General features: G+C 46.9%; 1 protein-coding gene across 1 annotated transcript; it reads left to right on the forward strand.

Annotated features, from left to right (window-relative positions):
* Positions 1-3177: 3177 nt before the first annotated feature.
* Positions 3178-14784, forward strand: S1PR3 (sphingosine-1-phosphate receptor 3). Its single transcript, XM_037056242.1, has 2 exons — positions 3178-3385; positions 11958-14784. The coding sequence occupies exon 2, from the start codon at positions 12092-12094 to the stop codon at positions 13226-13228; it is 1137 nt and encodes a 378-aa protein (XP_036912137.1). The 5' UTR covers positions 3178-3385; positions 11958-12091; the 3' UTR covers positions 13229-14784.

Consider the following 14784-nt stretch of genomic DNA (forward strand, 5'->3'; position numbering starts at 1 on the left):
GGAGGATGGGGAGAAAATAGGTGCATTTATAGGTGAAAGGGTTTGGCCTTCCTCAGCTCCTGCAATGCACTTCTGCAATGCCCCAGTTCTGCTGGGGAAAGGTTCACCAGTGTTTAGAATCTTACAACTCAATGTCCTTTAACCACACTGCACCTGTTTGCCAGACTGCAGGTGCTAGTGTTGGGAAGTGAATGTATTTTCTTTTTTAAAAATACAAGTAAATATGTAATATATTTGTTCAAATGACATTCAAATTTTGGGTCATGTGGTTTTCAAAAGTATACAGATATAAATTATACTATTGTGATTTTATTCCCACATGCCTAGATTTAATTTGATAGCCTGCATGCAAAGGTGGAGAAATTTTTTAAGTTATTTAGCACCTGACACTTTACTCTTCTCCAATTTTTATTATGAAAAAGTAATCCCCCCATATCCACCACCTAGATTGCTAACATTTTTTCATATCAGCTTCATGTGTATATATTGTTTTTGCAGAATGATTTAAAAACAAGTTTCAGAAATTCATACACTTCACTCTTAAATAGTTCAGCATGAATATCCTAAAAATAGGGCTATTCTCCTAGGGAAGCATTGTGCTATTTTCACACCTAACAACCTTAACAATAATTCTATAACATCATTCAATACTCCACCTTATTGAAACATCCTCCAAATGTCTTCTATGATGGTCAGTTGACCTGGGAGTATCTCAGGCTCCATGCTTGTTGTTATAAATGATTCTTCATTTTAGCTGTGTTTGTACTAGAACCATTCTCGCCCTTTTTCTGATACTGATATTTTTGAGGAGAGCATGCCAGTTGGCTACAGCATGGCTGCTCTCAGGACTGGTCTGATTGCTTTCCCTTGGTGTCATTTACCTTGTTGCTCGGTCCCTTCACCATCCTGTAAACTGGAAGTGCAGACTCCACACCAGACATCTGATTTAAGTTAAGTGTGTTTAGCAAGAACACAGCATTGGTGCTATTGTATACCAGATTCCACATCATCTTTGCTGTCAGGTTGGTCTAGCATGCATGACGCTAAGCTTGATCCCTGTAAGGTGCTGGAAGCCAGGTGTCACCATTGAAAATGAGAAATGTTTTCCTTCACCAGTTAACACTGTACAGTTAGCCAGTTCTCCACACTTCCCCCTCTGGGTGCATTAAATCACTTTTGTCCAATTCAGTTATTTCCCCAAGTGGTACAGGAGGGGAACTTGCTAATTTTCCTGTTCTGTCTACACTTATGAGCTGGTATTCTTCTATAAAGAGCTTTTCCTGGTAACCAGGGGTACAGAGATGGAGACTTGTTTTCACAGACTCGGGGAGAGGGCTGGTTTTCTTCCAAGAAGCAGTGAGAGAATATGCTCTCTAGGGGCTGTGTGGGAGCATGGAGGAGCCTGTCAGGATCCAGCCTCTGAGTTTTGAAGCCAGGCAGCAGGGAGTAGGAATGAGGGGTGGGGGACACTAGGTTAGTGAGAGGACTGGACTGTGTGTGGGGATGGCTATTCCTAGTACCAGGAATCTCTGAGGAAAAGGAGCCTTGCCAAAAGAGAAGTTGCAAGAACACCACTGTATGTCAAGTCCTGTGTCTCCCTTGGACACGTACAGTAAGGAGCCCCATTATTTTTTAGGGCTTCTGGAGTCTGCAGACACAGTTGCCCTGGTGATGGCAAGTAGCCCAAGAAGTACAGTCCTTCCTCTCCTTTTCTTGATTTGATGCTGTTGAAGTGGAAAATGGAGACACATTTCGCGGTACCTGCAATGTGGTACAGGAATGGCCTCCCAGAGCTTGTACACGACACCCTGAGTCCGTTTGGAAGGCTGGAGGCTGAGGGGACTGGCAGCAGCACAGGCAGGTTAGATTGAAGAAAACAGGGACAGCTGGCAGCCATCTTCCACTGAGCCCCAAGGGCAGGCCAGAAGCTTTGCTCCCTCCCACCTCGAGCCCAATATTCCCAGGGCAACAGAGAAGGCCAGCAGAAGTGCCAGTGGCCTGAACTTTGTTGCCGTTGTATGGCAGCATTAGGGATCAAACCCACCCCAAATAAGAATTTGCTCCCAGCTCTGTGGAAAGGTGGCTTCGGTCTCCTCCTCTGGAGGCAGGAGGTCACATGAGGGGCAGGTATCTGAAGGAGACCTTTCCCGAAGATTCCCCACATTGCTCTGCCGCTCCAATCTTGTCTGCTCAGGAATGTACAGACTTGCCTTGGATAAGGGGCCTCCTGATTCCTTCTTCTGTACTCCTTCCACCCGACAGGCTACCTTTCACCCACCGCCACCAGATACCCTAGGGTAGACTGCCGTGCTCACTCTCTCCAGGGCCTTCACTTTGCGTTTCCGACAAAAAGATTTAGATAGTCGTCTCCTTGGGGATTCTTCTTTAAGAAGTGCTTCTCACCGAGCATCTTATTTAATCACAAAAGAGATGAATCCATGCGTGGGGCAGAGGGGTCTGTAAAATCGTCCTCCGCAGGTTCTCCCGCTTTTCGGCTTTCAGGTCCAGGGTGGGGTCAGCCATCCGGAGCACTGTGGCCGGAGGAGCACTGTGGCCGGAGGAGCTGGCCTACGTGCCAGGGGCTCAGCAGAGGAGGCAAGCGGCCAGCGCTAGGCCAAGTCTCCTGGACGCCACCCTACAAGCCAAAACCAGTCGGTTTCAAGCGGAAATGATCTTCACCGCAATGGTAGTAATGCCTGTAATGGTAATAAGCGGACCAAACTCGGGCTGTCAGTGCCCCCAGCCCAAGCCCAGCCCGGGACTCAGTTCTGACCCGTCCCGGATGAGTGGGTCCCGAGGTCGGCGCAAGGAGCTAGAGTGACGGGCTCAAGGTCTGGAGGTCAGTCCTGGGTGGCGAGCCGGTCCCTAGCGAACTGCGGAGGGGAGGAGACGGGGAGCTGGGGAGCTGGGGGCAGGAGGGGCAGGGAGGTGGTGGCGGGAGCCAGAAGGCGGGGCGCTGGACGAGCGGGGCGGGGGGGGGCGACCGGGGGTGGGTTGTGGAGACAGAGATCTGGCGCTGGGAAGCGAGGTGTGGGTGGGGAAATGCGGAGAGGGAGTGGAGACACCCCGCGGCGCAGGGAGAGGGCGGTGGAAGCTCCGAGGTGGGGACTGTGGGCGGGGCTGCGGAGCGCGGGTCCCGCCCCCGGGGACGCAGGGAAAGTTTGAGACCTAGCTCAGCAGACAGAGGCTGAGGGAGCGGGTCTCAGGGACACGCGATAGGGACCCGGAGCTGGATGTGGTGGTGGGACGAGCTCAAGTGAGACCTCCAAGTCCGGGTACGACCCTCTGAGCCCCAAGACTATCTCAGTGGCCCAGCCCAGCTTGCATCTGAGCGGAGGAACCGGCTCCAGGATTCTGGTAGCCCGAGGGCTTTTCCCAGACGGAGGTGAGCCGGCGGGGCCGGGGTCGCGGGCTCGGGGGCGGGTGGGAGTAGCTGGGTCCACTTTTGTCACGAAATTCCAGCCAATCCGGTGCGAGATTGTGCCCTGGGCAGCGAGCCCAGCACTCGAGCATCTCCCCCTCCCCAAAGCCATCCATTCCGGTGACCGAGCCTCGGGAGGGGGAAGGGGCGCTTCCCTTTAAACTACTGTTGGAGCCTTTAAACCCAGCAGCTTCTCAGTAACCTGAATGAAAGAGAAAGGGATCTTCCTGAAGTCCCATCCGTCGTTTAACTTGGCCGATTAAAAAGTTAGGCGGCCTCCCAGAATGAGGACCCGGGGCTTCTCGGAATGTGTGGTTGTCGTCATTCTCCTGGTAAAATAATTTTTTAGAATTATATTTAGCACAAAATTCCACTTTTCTTTTTATTTCTCAAACAAGGAGATCAGGGCTGTCAGAATCGGGGCTGGAAGGTAAAGCCCCGGTACAGTAATGAAGCTCCCACGGAAAGTCAGTGTGCTGCATTCCTGAGATGAAGCCTGGGCGGGGGACCAGGGGGAGGTGCCCCTGGCTCTTCTCTGGCGACTCGGGGCTTTGCCACAGTTAACCACCAGTCTCCGATGGTCGCTCTCTCCCTCTCTCTGTCTTTACCTCGTCCTCTCTCTTTTCTGGCATTGGACACTCCCAATGACATATTTCTTTGCGGTATTTTTATATTTAGATGTAAGAGAGGGACTTCTTAGAATTTTTTTTGAATAACACAATTTGTTTTGAGGATAAAGGAAGAACAGCAGCAAGGCTCTTTTGGAAGATTATTTCAAAAATGGACAGGCCACCCTACACATAGTATCTTTCCCAGCTGGAGGTCTGAGTGCTTCCAAAATCAGGAATTTCTGGGCATTAGAGGTTGCAAATGTTGTACCTAATCACAGGTTCAACTTTATCTCTTCAGCATTCTTTCCTTTACTGATGAAAATCTTAATGAAAATCATTCCCATCAGGAATGATTAAGAAAAATGTAATTCCTACAAAGTGCAAGGGCAGGATTAGATTCTGCGGGTCTGTGACTAACAAGGATGGCCATGCTGGTGACTGGTCTTGGTATAGGAGGCTGTAATGTTGATAGTGATAGTGGTGATGGTGGTAGTGGTGATGGGTGGTGGTGTGCATGTGTTTGCGGTGCTCAAGGAGTTGTGGAAGTGCTAGGAGCTGTACAATTTCTCACTTAGTTGATGCAGAGCTCAATGCCAGTATGAATAATTTTTGTTGTCACAGAGGAGCACACATTCATTTTTCTCAGCTAATGTTTACACTGGGCCTGCTCATTCAGCTGTACTTGTCACCTAACCTGGAGATCTAAAATACAAAGTTAGCCCTTAAGAGCCTCCCCTAAGACACAGACCCAATAATTTCTTACCCAGTTTTCATCTTTGAAAATGCCACCTTCCTCTTAATGTCTGTGAATTTCTTTAAGTGCATGAGTCTTCTAAATTTATAGTGTGGGTAATGGAAACTCACATTTTCCTGTGAAAGGAGCCTTACTAATTGCTAGCGGTCTTATTTCTCAAAATGCAGGAACTGATTTCCCTCTCCTTGGAAATTATGACACACTTTAGATGTTATGTAATCTCTGCTGTCTCCTAAGATGATTCAGTATCTACAATGGGTGCATACATTTTTATTACAAGAAAATGGGGATTTGAACACTTCATAATCTTGAAAATTTGGGAGTTGCCATCATGTAGAAATTTTGTCTGCTAGGATTTAGGACTATAATTTGAATGCTGACACCACTGGTGAGGCACCTCAGGCAGTCTGCTGTGTGAGCCAGAACATAATATAGTGCTATGGCCTGTGGAAGCCCATTTCCTCATATTTGACTTCATAATTCTTTGATCAGTTTTGGAGTTATTTCATGGTTTTCCTTTGCCACATATTTTATGTTGAAGAAATTAATTGCCTTAAGATATTTTCCATAAGCTTTTGGAGATAATATGATATATTGAGTGGAATCCTATCTAGTGTCAAAAATAACACATTTATTTCAATTATTGTTACAGCAACTGGACATAAACTTGCCACTTTTGTTTTGTTTCGGTATTATTGTATTGTGAGGACTTGAAGCCGTGTCTATAAGAGCACAGAGAACAGGCCAGTCGTGTTAAATCAGTGACAGGATTACTTGGTGGTGAACGTGACACCCGGTGGGTGGTTCTGGCATCCCATCAGCACTGTGAGCCAGAGTAAGAGTCACGGTCCACTGATAAGGCTCTTTGGCCTTGACAATGGTACTCCATTCCCTTGGAAGCAGAGTTTTTCATGTATTTCAGTAAAGCTTCCATCCAGGATTTTGCTATCATAGTAGTTAGAGGCAATTTGGCTTAAAAGGATGCTGGTGATGCTCTTGTCACCATCAAGAGGAAGAACAGGAGGGAAGGTGGGCACCTCCAAAACAGTATACCATTAATATGATCTACTGGGCACAGACATCCAACCCATTTTGGTTTCTTCTAAGCTGTGCCACTAAGGAGAGTGACCCCCCCTTACCAACCTCAGTTTCCTCCTGTGTACATTCAGAAGGTGGATGGGGGACTAGATGTGGTCCCTGTAAGGTGCAATGTGTGGTGCACATACCCTGTCACCAAGTGAGAGCACTGCTTTGGATAAGGATGTGAGGGACTCCAATTTTAGGACTTTGTGGGCAGAACACCTCTTGACTGCATATGCCTTTAGCTGCCTTGAGGAGCTCAGTTCCACACCCCCAATGGTCCTGTAACAATGTTGGTAGGAATTCAATCCTGTGCCCTTACTTATAGCAAGCAGGAAAGGGAAAATTTGGAAAGTTTTATTGAGATGCAAAAAGGGCAAATCCTCTTGCATCAAAAGCAATTGCCTTCCTATGGACAAGCACAGGGAATGAGCACTTGAACATGAAATCTTCACCTGGTTCATGTATAGCAGTGGTTTTCTCACCAGAAACTCCATTACAGGCCTAGAGCAAAGTGTAAGTGAGCAAGGCAATGTGTGTGTGTGATGTTGCTTGCTGTGAACTATCTCTGAAAGCAGAGAGAGATCACCTAAGAAATTCAGAGCGAGGAAAAGTACTCACTAGAAAGGGACTTTTGCTGAGGCTGTGAAATGGCCAACTCATTTTTTCCCTTTGGAAGAAAAAAATCTTGCTTTCCAAGAAATTGGCAAATGCTTGGTATTTTAATTTATTTTGGAGGATGAACTAATTATGATTTCCCTTGGAGAAGATGCCTTTTAAATATAATGCATCTTGCATTAGAACAGGAGAAATTTCTCACTATTTTATTGTGCTTTACTTTTTTTACCATGAGAGATCCCAGACTTTGTGGAAATATTTTCCTTTACTTTTTTCTTTTTTTCTTTTTATAGTTTGTTTATTTTTCAAATTGACATGTGTAGAGAAAGTGAATTGCTAGCGTAGAAAGCACATCTGGAATTCATCAGCAGTCCAGGGCTCTCCCCTCCTGCACTCCCTAAGGACATACATCCTTGTACTAGAGGGAAGGGGAGCACCCTAGCTGGGTCTAACCCTGGGTGACAGGGTCTAACCTTGGGTGACACACCTTGGAACACCTTCTAGAAGCCATTTTATTCCTTCTCTATAAAAAGAAAAAGGGTTGGTGTTGCAATGCCTGGAGGTAAACTGGAAGGTCCCAGCTTATAAGGATGAAGTGAGAACCCTTAGGAACCATCTCAGTTAAATAGATCTAAGGGGAATTCATGACTGGGTGGTGTACCTCCTTCAGGTGAGATGCAGGGAGGGGAGGGACCTGAAAGAGCCCATGATCTATGGATGAATGTAAGCCAGGCCTGCTCGAGGGCACAGACTGTCAGAATCTGGATTTGTTGAGGCCAATGAGCCTCTGTATCTATTACAACATGCCCCAGCTTTGTACATATGAGGATGTACAAGGCTAGCCAACATACATTTCTCAGCATTGGGCTTTTAGTGTTGAGGTGGAATTTAGGCAATGATCAAACTAATGCAGTGTCATTGCCACCCCCAGACTCTCATCTAAAAGAAAACAAAATGTGAGCATTTGTAATCTTGCCCTCTGGGGGGACTCTTCTCACTCCACACAAACACTCATTTGCAGGACATAGGCCAAGCCCAGTGAGCCTCCACAGGGACCCTCTGCATCAGAGCCCAAAGTAGTTACCAACACAACAGGCTCACAAATCAGTGGTACCACAAACATACAGGCATGTGCCTCCACAAGGACTTGGGCATCCAGAATATGGAGAAACCTCTCTATGTCCACAAACAGTAAATGGTGCATCCACCCAATCAGCATCATACACATGACTGACAGGAGCATCAGTTCTGGAGGAAGCTCCAGGCACAAATGTATGCTGTGGGACTCCTTTCCTGTGAAAGTCAGCAACAAGCTACAGTTGGAATGAGAAGCCCAGACAATGGTCCCATTTGGGAGTGGGCAGTGACTAGAAGGGGCTAGAGGGTACCTGAGGGCCCAGCATCAGGGGTGTTGGGTTAGGGCCCATCTCTGTGGGGTGAGACAGCTGGCCTCCCACAGATGCTTTTGACTAGGCACAGCAACGTTCAGATTTATATAAAATCAGTCTGGCTTTTAGCCAGCACTTGACTCTCAGGGTAGGTCTACTTTCTAATGTTGATATGCAAAGAAAACATGCTTTTAAATTCCAAAGACAACTGTACATCTTCCAATTATGCCAACTGTGGAGACTCACACTTAACAAAAAAATGTTCAGAAAAAAATATATGCTTTGATCAATCAATATTTAATTAAGAGAAATGATAAATTAAGCATTTATAAGAAAATATGCTCACCCTCAGATTGAGGATGAGCTTTAGTTGTGGTTATTTTACTCTTTGTTATTAGTTTTTATTGTTTGCTTTTTTTTTTCACTTTGCTCAACTTCAACAAAACTACATATGCAGGGAGTAAAGAAAAAAATGTCAGTCTGCAGAGCCATTGGTCTGTTTGCCCTCTGTTCCTTACTCCTGGGGATATCCAGATCCAGCAGGTGTAAAGGGACTCACCTCCCTTCTTTCTGCTTCATGGCACAATGAAAGGAGTCTCAGATGCCCAGGGGGGTACATGAGGTACATAAATGGCATGGAGTTATCATGGGGAAGACTGAGATACAGAACACAAGCTTAAGGTGTATGTGATCTCAAACACCTTCCTAGTGCAGATGCCTGGAGCCCCTCCTCCCACTTCTGCTACATGGGTGGGAATTCACATGCATTTTACACCACTCATTTATTATTATCACTACAACTGCCCTGGTGCTAAGTCAGTTATCATACATAATACCTTGTGTTAACCACATACATATCATTACCAGTTCCTGGGAAGAAAACTTCTGATGAGAAAGCAAATACTCAAGAGACATTTTAAGGCAAACTAGAAGAGGTAGTGTCGTGGACAGAGGGGTGGACACCTGGACATGGCAGCAGGTGGCCTGGTGTCAGGGCATGTGGAAGGCCCTTGGTCAGCTTGGGAAAGGAGTGCTCTCAGGACCCTGCTGCTTTATGACTCAGAGAAGCAGAACCTATGTCTCTCTTCCCTGCACTTGTCCTGAGCCTTTTCCATGAATGAGGATACTTGTAGTGTTGTTGGCGGCACTTTCTGTGTGGGTAGTGCTGAGCTCTCACTCAGTGGTTGTGCCCTTGGGCTAAGTTCTCCTGGGCATGGTATCCAACAAGGCTAGGCGTGGATTCCTCATTCACTGCTCACAGATAAAGAATGCAAAGAAGAGCAGTAATAAAGGCATACACATTTATTAGGCACCTGTTAATTAATGTACCAGGTACTGTGAGAAACATGAACATCATGATGTCAGTGTGAAGATTAGATAAGCTCTCTAAGGCAAAGGGCTTAGAGACTGCCAGCTGCTGCTATTATTTCTACTCTGAAAAAACAAAGATTGCAGTTTGTTTTTAAAAAGATGTATGCAGTCTCAGAGAAAAGTAACCAAGGGCTGGGCTGATTCCAGAAAATATCACAGAGCAGGCAGAATTTGACTTGGTCTTGAAGGGCTGACAAGACTTAAGTAAAAATGGAGGAAGACAAAAATAGGAGGAGGCTAGTGGGAAAGCTGCTCACCAAGGTGACCTTTTACTGTCACCTCTGACTAACCGACAGAGGTCTGTTGTCTTTGATGGGCCTCAGTCCAAGTTGGGGGTGGGGAGGTTCCAGGGCTAGAGGCGGCAGGGAGGCCTTGCCTTCTGCCTAAGGTAGGAAGGTGCCCCTGAGCCTGAGGGTACCACACTGTTTTCTTCTGATCAGCAACAGAAGAAACCCAGCAGGAGCCCCCACCAATTCTTCATTGCTAGTCCAGCCTCAGAACCTGTCTGCTCTTCCCTTTTGAGGTAAGAAAAGTTTCTGTCACACTTTGCATTCAAGTCCTCCGTGGCCTTAGATAGCTGACATGGAGCGGCCAGGGAGAGACTGGGGCAGTTCCAGGCAGAGCATAGGCATTAGCTCAGGTGCCAGGGCCCATAGGGTTTCCAGAACAAGTAGACATTGGTGATGCAGACACTGGCCAACAGTGTCCACAATGTTATGGATGAGATGAGACAAATTCACATGGACTACCGAGTACTGTGGAGAAAAAGGGATGGCACAGCCACTCTCTCAAGGGGAGAACACCCCAACCCTTGTCTTGACAGGCTTTTATTGGCTTTCTAGTAGCATACATCGAAGAAGGTTTTCATTCATTATGCTTAGGTTTGCTTTAGGTAATTACTTTTTACAGATAGCAATGGAAAGGATGTTATTGATTACCTCTTACAGATTAACAAGGAAAAATGTTGCAAATGCAAGGGAACAGTAAGAGTAATCAGTCTGGTTACACTTCAGTCCTTAGAATTAGCACAAACCTCAGGAAGTTACTTTAAAGATACACAGTAAACATTTGCTGTTTCAACTCGGTGAGGGAGATTTAGCAAGAGCAAGTCACAAAGCAGCCTAGGTATAATGCAGGCCTGATTTCCCATGGGAGAACCGATCTGTGGGTTTGGCATTCCACATGCCACCATGCGCCTATGGGCTTTCCCATAGGGCTGAGCTACATTTGCCATTCCACATGGATAGGTTCCCTCTACATTGAAGCTCCTGGACACTGGAATAGATCATTGCAAGAAGCAGTGGGGTTGTCCCTGCCTAATCTCATGTGTTCCCAAACTAATAAAGGAAGTAGTGGGTTTGGAAGCATCCACAGGACACTGGGACCAATACCTGTGGGGCAGGAAAGCAGTTACCTGGAGAGTCCTGTGGGCAGGGGACCCTGGCTAGAGTCTCCTCTGCTTTTCCCCTGCAGAGCATCTGTCCAAGCTGATCCCTAGGGACTTCCAGAGACTGAAGCTTGTCTGGGCCTCATTTCATACCTGGGGATGAGCTCAGTGGGTAGTCGAGGCCTTGAGATCTCATCACACCCCAAATTCAGAGCCCCAAATCATTGGAGAGTGGTCCATTTGCCCCTGACCCCAATTTAGGGTTGTGAATTAAACATTAAAAAATACAAAAAAAAAAAAAGACTTCACTGGATACACACAGCGGGCTGTTTTAAATTAACCTCATTTGATCTTAGTTAGATATTTATATACTCACATAATTTAAATTTAAAGCCAGTGAGTCCACTGAAAGCCCCTTCTGCTTCACCCTGGATATCACAGGAGGCCATGAAAGGTGTGGGGTGTGTCCAGGGTCCAGTGGGCGAAGGGTTACAATTCACAGTCATCCAGGGCCTGGCTCCTGGGTTCACCACCTTCAGTGTCTCACTAGTGCTTCCAAGTTTTTTATCTCTTTTAGCTCACATGCACTGGGTTAGTTTTGGGGGTTTAGACAGTAACAGCTAGTGTTCAGGCATTTGAATTTTAAGCCAAACTCGAAGTCCACCTGCTTGTCCTTGGTTTCTTTCTTTAACCTCAGTGGGAGTTGATTCCACTTTTACAAATTTGTATTCCTTCCTCCCCAGATCAACACTCAGCTGAATTGGCCACGGGTCAGGAGGGTGGTGTTGCTCTGTGTCCTTATGTTGTCCTTCCTTAGGTGGCAGCATAGTCCCGTGTTGGCGCTCTGTGCCTGGCAGACCTATAGGTCATCTGGATCTGATTTCTGTCCTTGGCCCTGACTGGTTCCAGGGGAAGCAGTCTGGGAAGTGTGGATGTGTACTGTCATGGTACTCTAAGACTCACCAAAGCACTCTCAGAAATCAGGTGGGCACCTTCTGGAGTCCATCCTGTATTTTTGACCTCAGATCATCTCAGTGTCCCTTGGTACCTGAGAATAATAATTTGTCAGCTCTCACGTAGTAAGTTAGGATTAACTGATAATACTTCCCCTGTGGCAACTGCAAACACCAAATAGCTTCCAAGGTCCTCCTCAATCACTTAGGAACTTGGCCTATGTTGAGAGGCCCTCTCTGAGCCAGTAAGGACTAGCTGTCCAAGTTCTTCAGCATTTTTGGTGCCTTTCTCCAGCTTTGCTGCCACCCTTGCTCTTAAGCCATGTGATCTTATCACTGGACCCCTCCTCTTTTTGTTTTTTTTCTTTTTTCAGGAGCCAGGTCTCAACACCCCAGCTGGGGTCTGTCCAGGATCACTACAGAAACCCGAGCTGGTCTTTATTAGAAATGGACGTTCCCAAGGCGCCCTCTGGTGGATTTGGAGTTGAAAGTCTTTGAATTCCAAGTGATGGCCAGGGTCCTAGCATCGAGCCCCAGAACCTTCCTTTGGAATGAGACTCTGCACGAACATTACAACTATGTGGGCAAGCTGGCCAGCCGGCTGAAGGATGCCCCTGAGGGCAGCACCCTCACCACTGTGCTGTTCCTGGTCATCTGCAGCTTCATTGTCCTGGAGAACCTGATGGTTCTGATTGCCATCTGGAAAAACAATAAATTCCACAACCGCATGTATTTTTTCATTGGCAACTTGGCTCTCTGTGACCTGTTGGCTGGCATTGCCTACAAAGTCAACATTCTGATGTCAGGCAAGAAGACACTGAGTCTCTCTCCCACAGTCTGGTTCCTGAGGGAAGGCAGTATGTTCGTGGCCCTTGGGGCATCCACTTGTAGCTTACTGGCCATCGCCATCGAGCGGCACTTGACCATGATCAAAATGAGGCCATATGATGCCAACAAGAAGCATCGCGTCTTCCTTCTGATTGGGATGTGCTGGCTTATTGCATTCTCACTGGGTGCCTTACCCATTCTGGGCTGGAACTGCCTGAACAACCTCCCTGACTGCTCCACCATTCTGCCTCTCTATTCCAAGAGATACATTGCCTTCTGCATTAGCATCTTTACTGCCATCCTGGTGGCCATAGTGATCCTGTACGCACGCATCTACTGCCTGGTGAAGTCCAGCAGCCGCAGGGTGACCAGCCCCCACAACTCAGAGAGGTCCATGGCCCTGCTACGAACCGTGGTGATTGTGGTAAGCGTGTTCATTGCCTGCTGGTCCCCACTTTTCATCCTCTTCCTCATCGACGTGGCCTGCAAAGTGAGAGAGTGTGCTGTTCTGTTCAAGGACAAGTGGTTCATTGTGCTGGCAGTGCTCAACTCCGCCATGAACCCTGTCATCTACACACTGGCCAGCAAGGAGATGCGGCGTGCTTTTTTCCGACTGATCTGCAACTGCCTGGTCAGGGCCCAAGGCATCAGTTCCTCACCTATGCAGCTTGCTCTTGATCTGAGCAAAAGCAAATCCAGTGGCAGCAACAACAGTTGCCCCTTCCCAAAGGGCAAGGAAGACATTCCTCAAACAGTCACTTCCCCCTGCATAACTGACAGAAACAAAGCCCTGCAGAATGGGGTCCTCTGCAAGTGAGACCCAGTCTCAAGGTGCAGGGGTCTTTACAACCACATGGGAGGAGAGGCACCCAACCGTGTGGCCGTGTGCTTATCTATTACATGCTTGCCAGGGTTTCACCAGAGCTGAGACTCAGGACATCTGTTTCTGTCCCTTAAGGCTGGGACCCAAGGACTCACCAACTCATTTCAGTGTAGACAGCATTCCTTGTCCATTTCAGGCTCCAAAAATGTCCAAACGTACAAAGCTGCTGATGTCATCGCCACCTTCTCCTGACTCCCACCAGTCGCTCTCCAGTGTTCCTAGGAAGGGAAAGTCTTGGGCCATTCTGTATACAGTGTGTTTCCCTGGACATTGGGACAGTGTGTGGGTAATCACACTATACTGGCTGCTCCCAGAACGGATGCTGTACGTCTTCATCTGTGGGCTGTGTGGCACTGGTGTTTCACATGTCTGCTATGGGCACATGCAGAAGGTGCAGTACTCAGTGCAGTCAGCAGGTAACACAAGCATGTTCTGACCAAACCACCAGCTGGGACAGAAGCAAGAACAGACCCCTGGCCTGTGTCATCTTTCCAAGTTGCTTGAAGTAGCCATATGCTTAATGGAAAATGTCTATTGAATTAGGACAGGTTTACAAGACAGAACTTTGATCCTATGTTAAGTTTGATTCTCTAACAGAAACGCACTAAATCAGCACCCCTCGTGTTATCACAGCTGGGGAGCTGGGGCCAGCAGCCATCTCGTGACTTCTGGAAAGCAGACCCTGAACAGTTCAACTGTCGGGGAAGAAAATGTGATCTGGTGATTTGTGCATTCTTCAAAGATATGTAATATCATAATCTTACCTTTCAGCATAAGTCCAGGCTGTGTCACTCTGTTAAAGGGACTGCCTGGAGGTATTTTTGTATGTGCCCTTCCCCAGGGATCCTCTATAAATACAAACAGATGAAAAGAAACACACATCTGCACAGCTCTCATAAGCACACAGTTGACATGTTGAATTCCTTTTTTTAAGCAAAACAAACAACCTTCAAAAAGATTCTTACTTGGGGAACCTCACACGAGAACCCCCCTGATATCTTTAGGTTCAGTGAGAACATTGCCTGAGTAAATACGAAAAGAGTAGTCTTAATACATTAACTATTTCTAAAAGAATTTGACTCCTGTTTTATCTGATGTAAATTTCTCTTATTAAGGGATATTTCCATGAGTACTGACCAAAGACTTTCCTCATTTTATTACTGATGAGATAAATCCTATTTGTAAGGAGATGTTCATCAGTGGCATTTTTTTTGTTATATTCTTTATATCACTGAAAAGGAGCTTATTTTATCAAATAACTTAAGAAAACCCAGAGCATTTCTAGAAAAGTTAAACATTAAGGTAATGGCTTGCGTGGCTCAGTGGGTGGGGTGTTACCTTGCAAACTGGAAGGTCACCAGTTTGACTCCCAGTCAGGGTACATTCCTGGGTTGTGGGCTGTGTGTTCTGCCCCCATCAGGGTGCTTGCAAAAGGCAGAAGACAACCAATCGATGTTTCTGTCCCTCTCTTTCTCCCTCCTTCCCCCTCT

This window comes from Sturnira hondurensis, unplaced genomic scaffold (genome assembly GCF_014824575.4).
Source record: "Sturnira hondurensis isolate 20B ecotype Veracruz unplaced genomic scaffold, ASM1482457v3 Scaffold0008860, whole genome shotgun sequence".
Taxonomy (NCBI): domain Eukaryota; kingdom Metazoa; phylum Chordata; class Mammalia; order Chiroptera; family Phyllostomidae; genus Sturnira; species Sturnira hondurensis.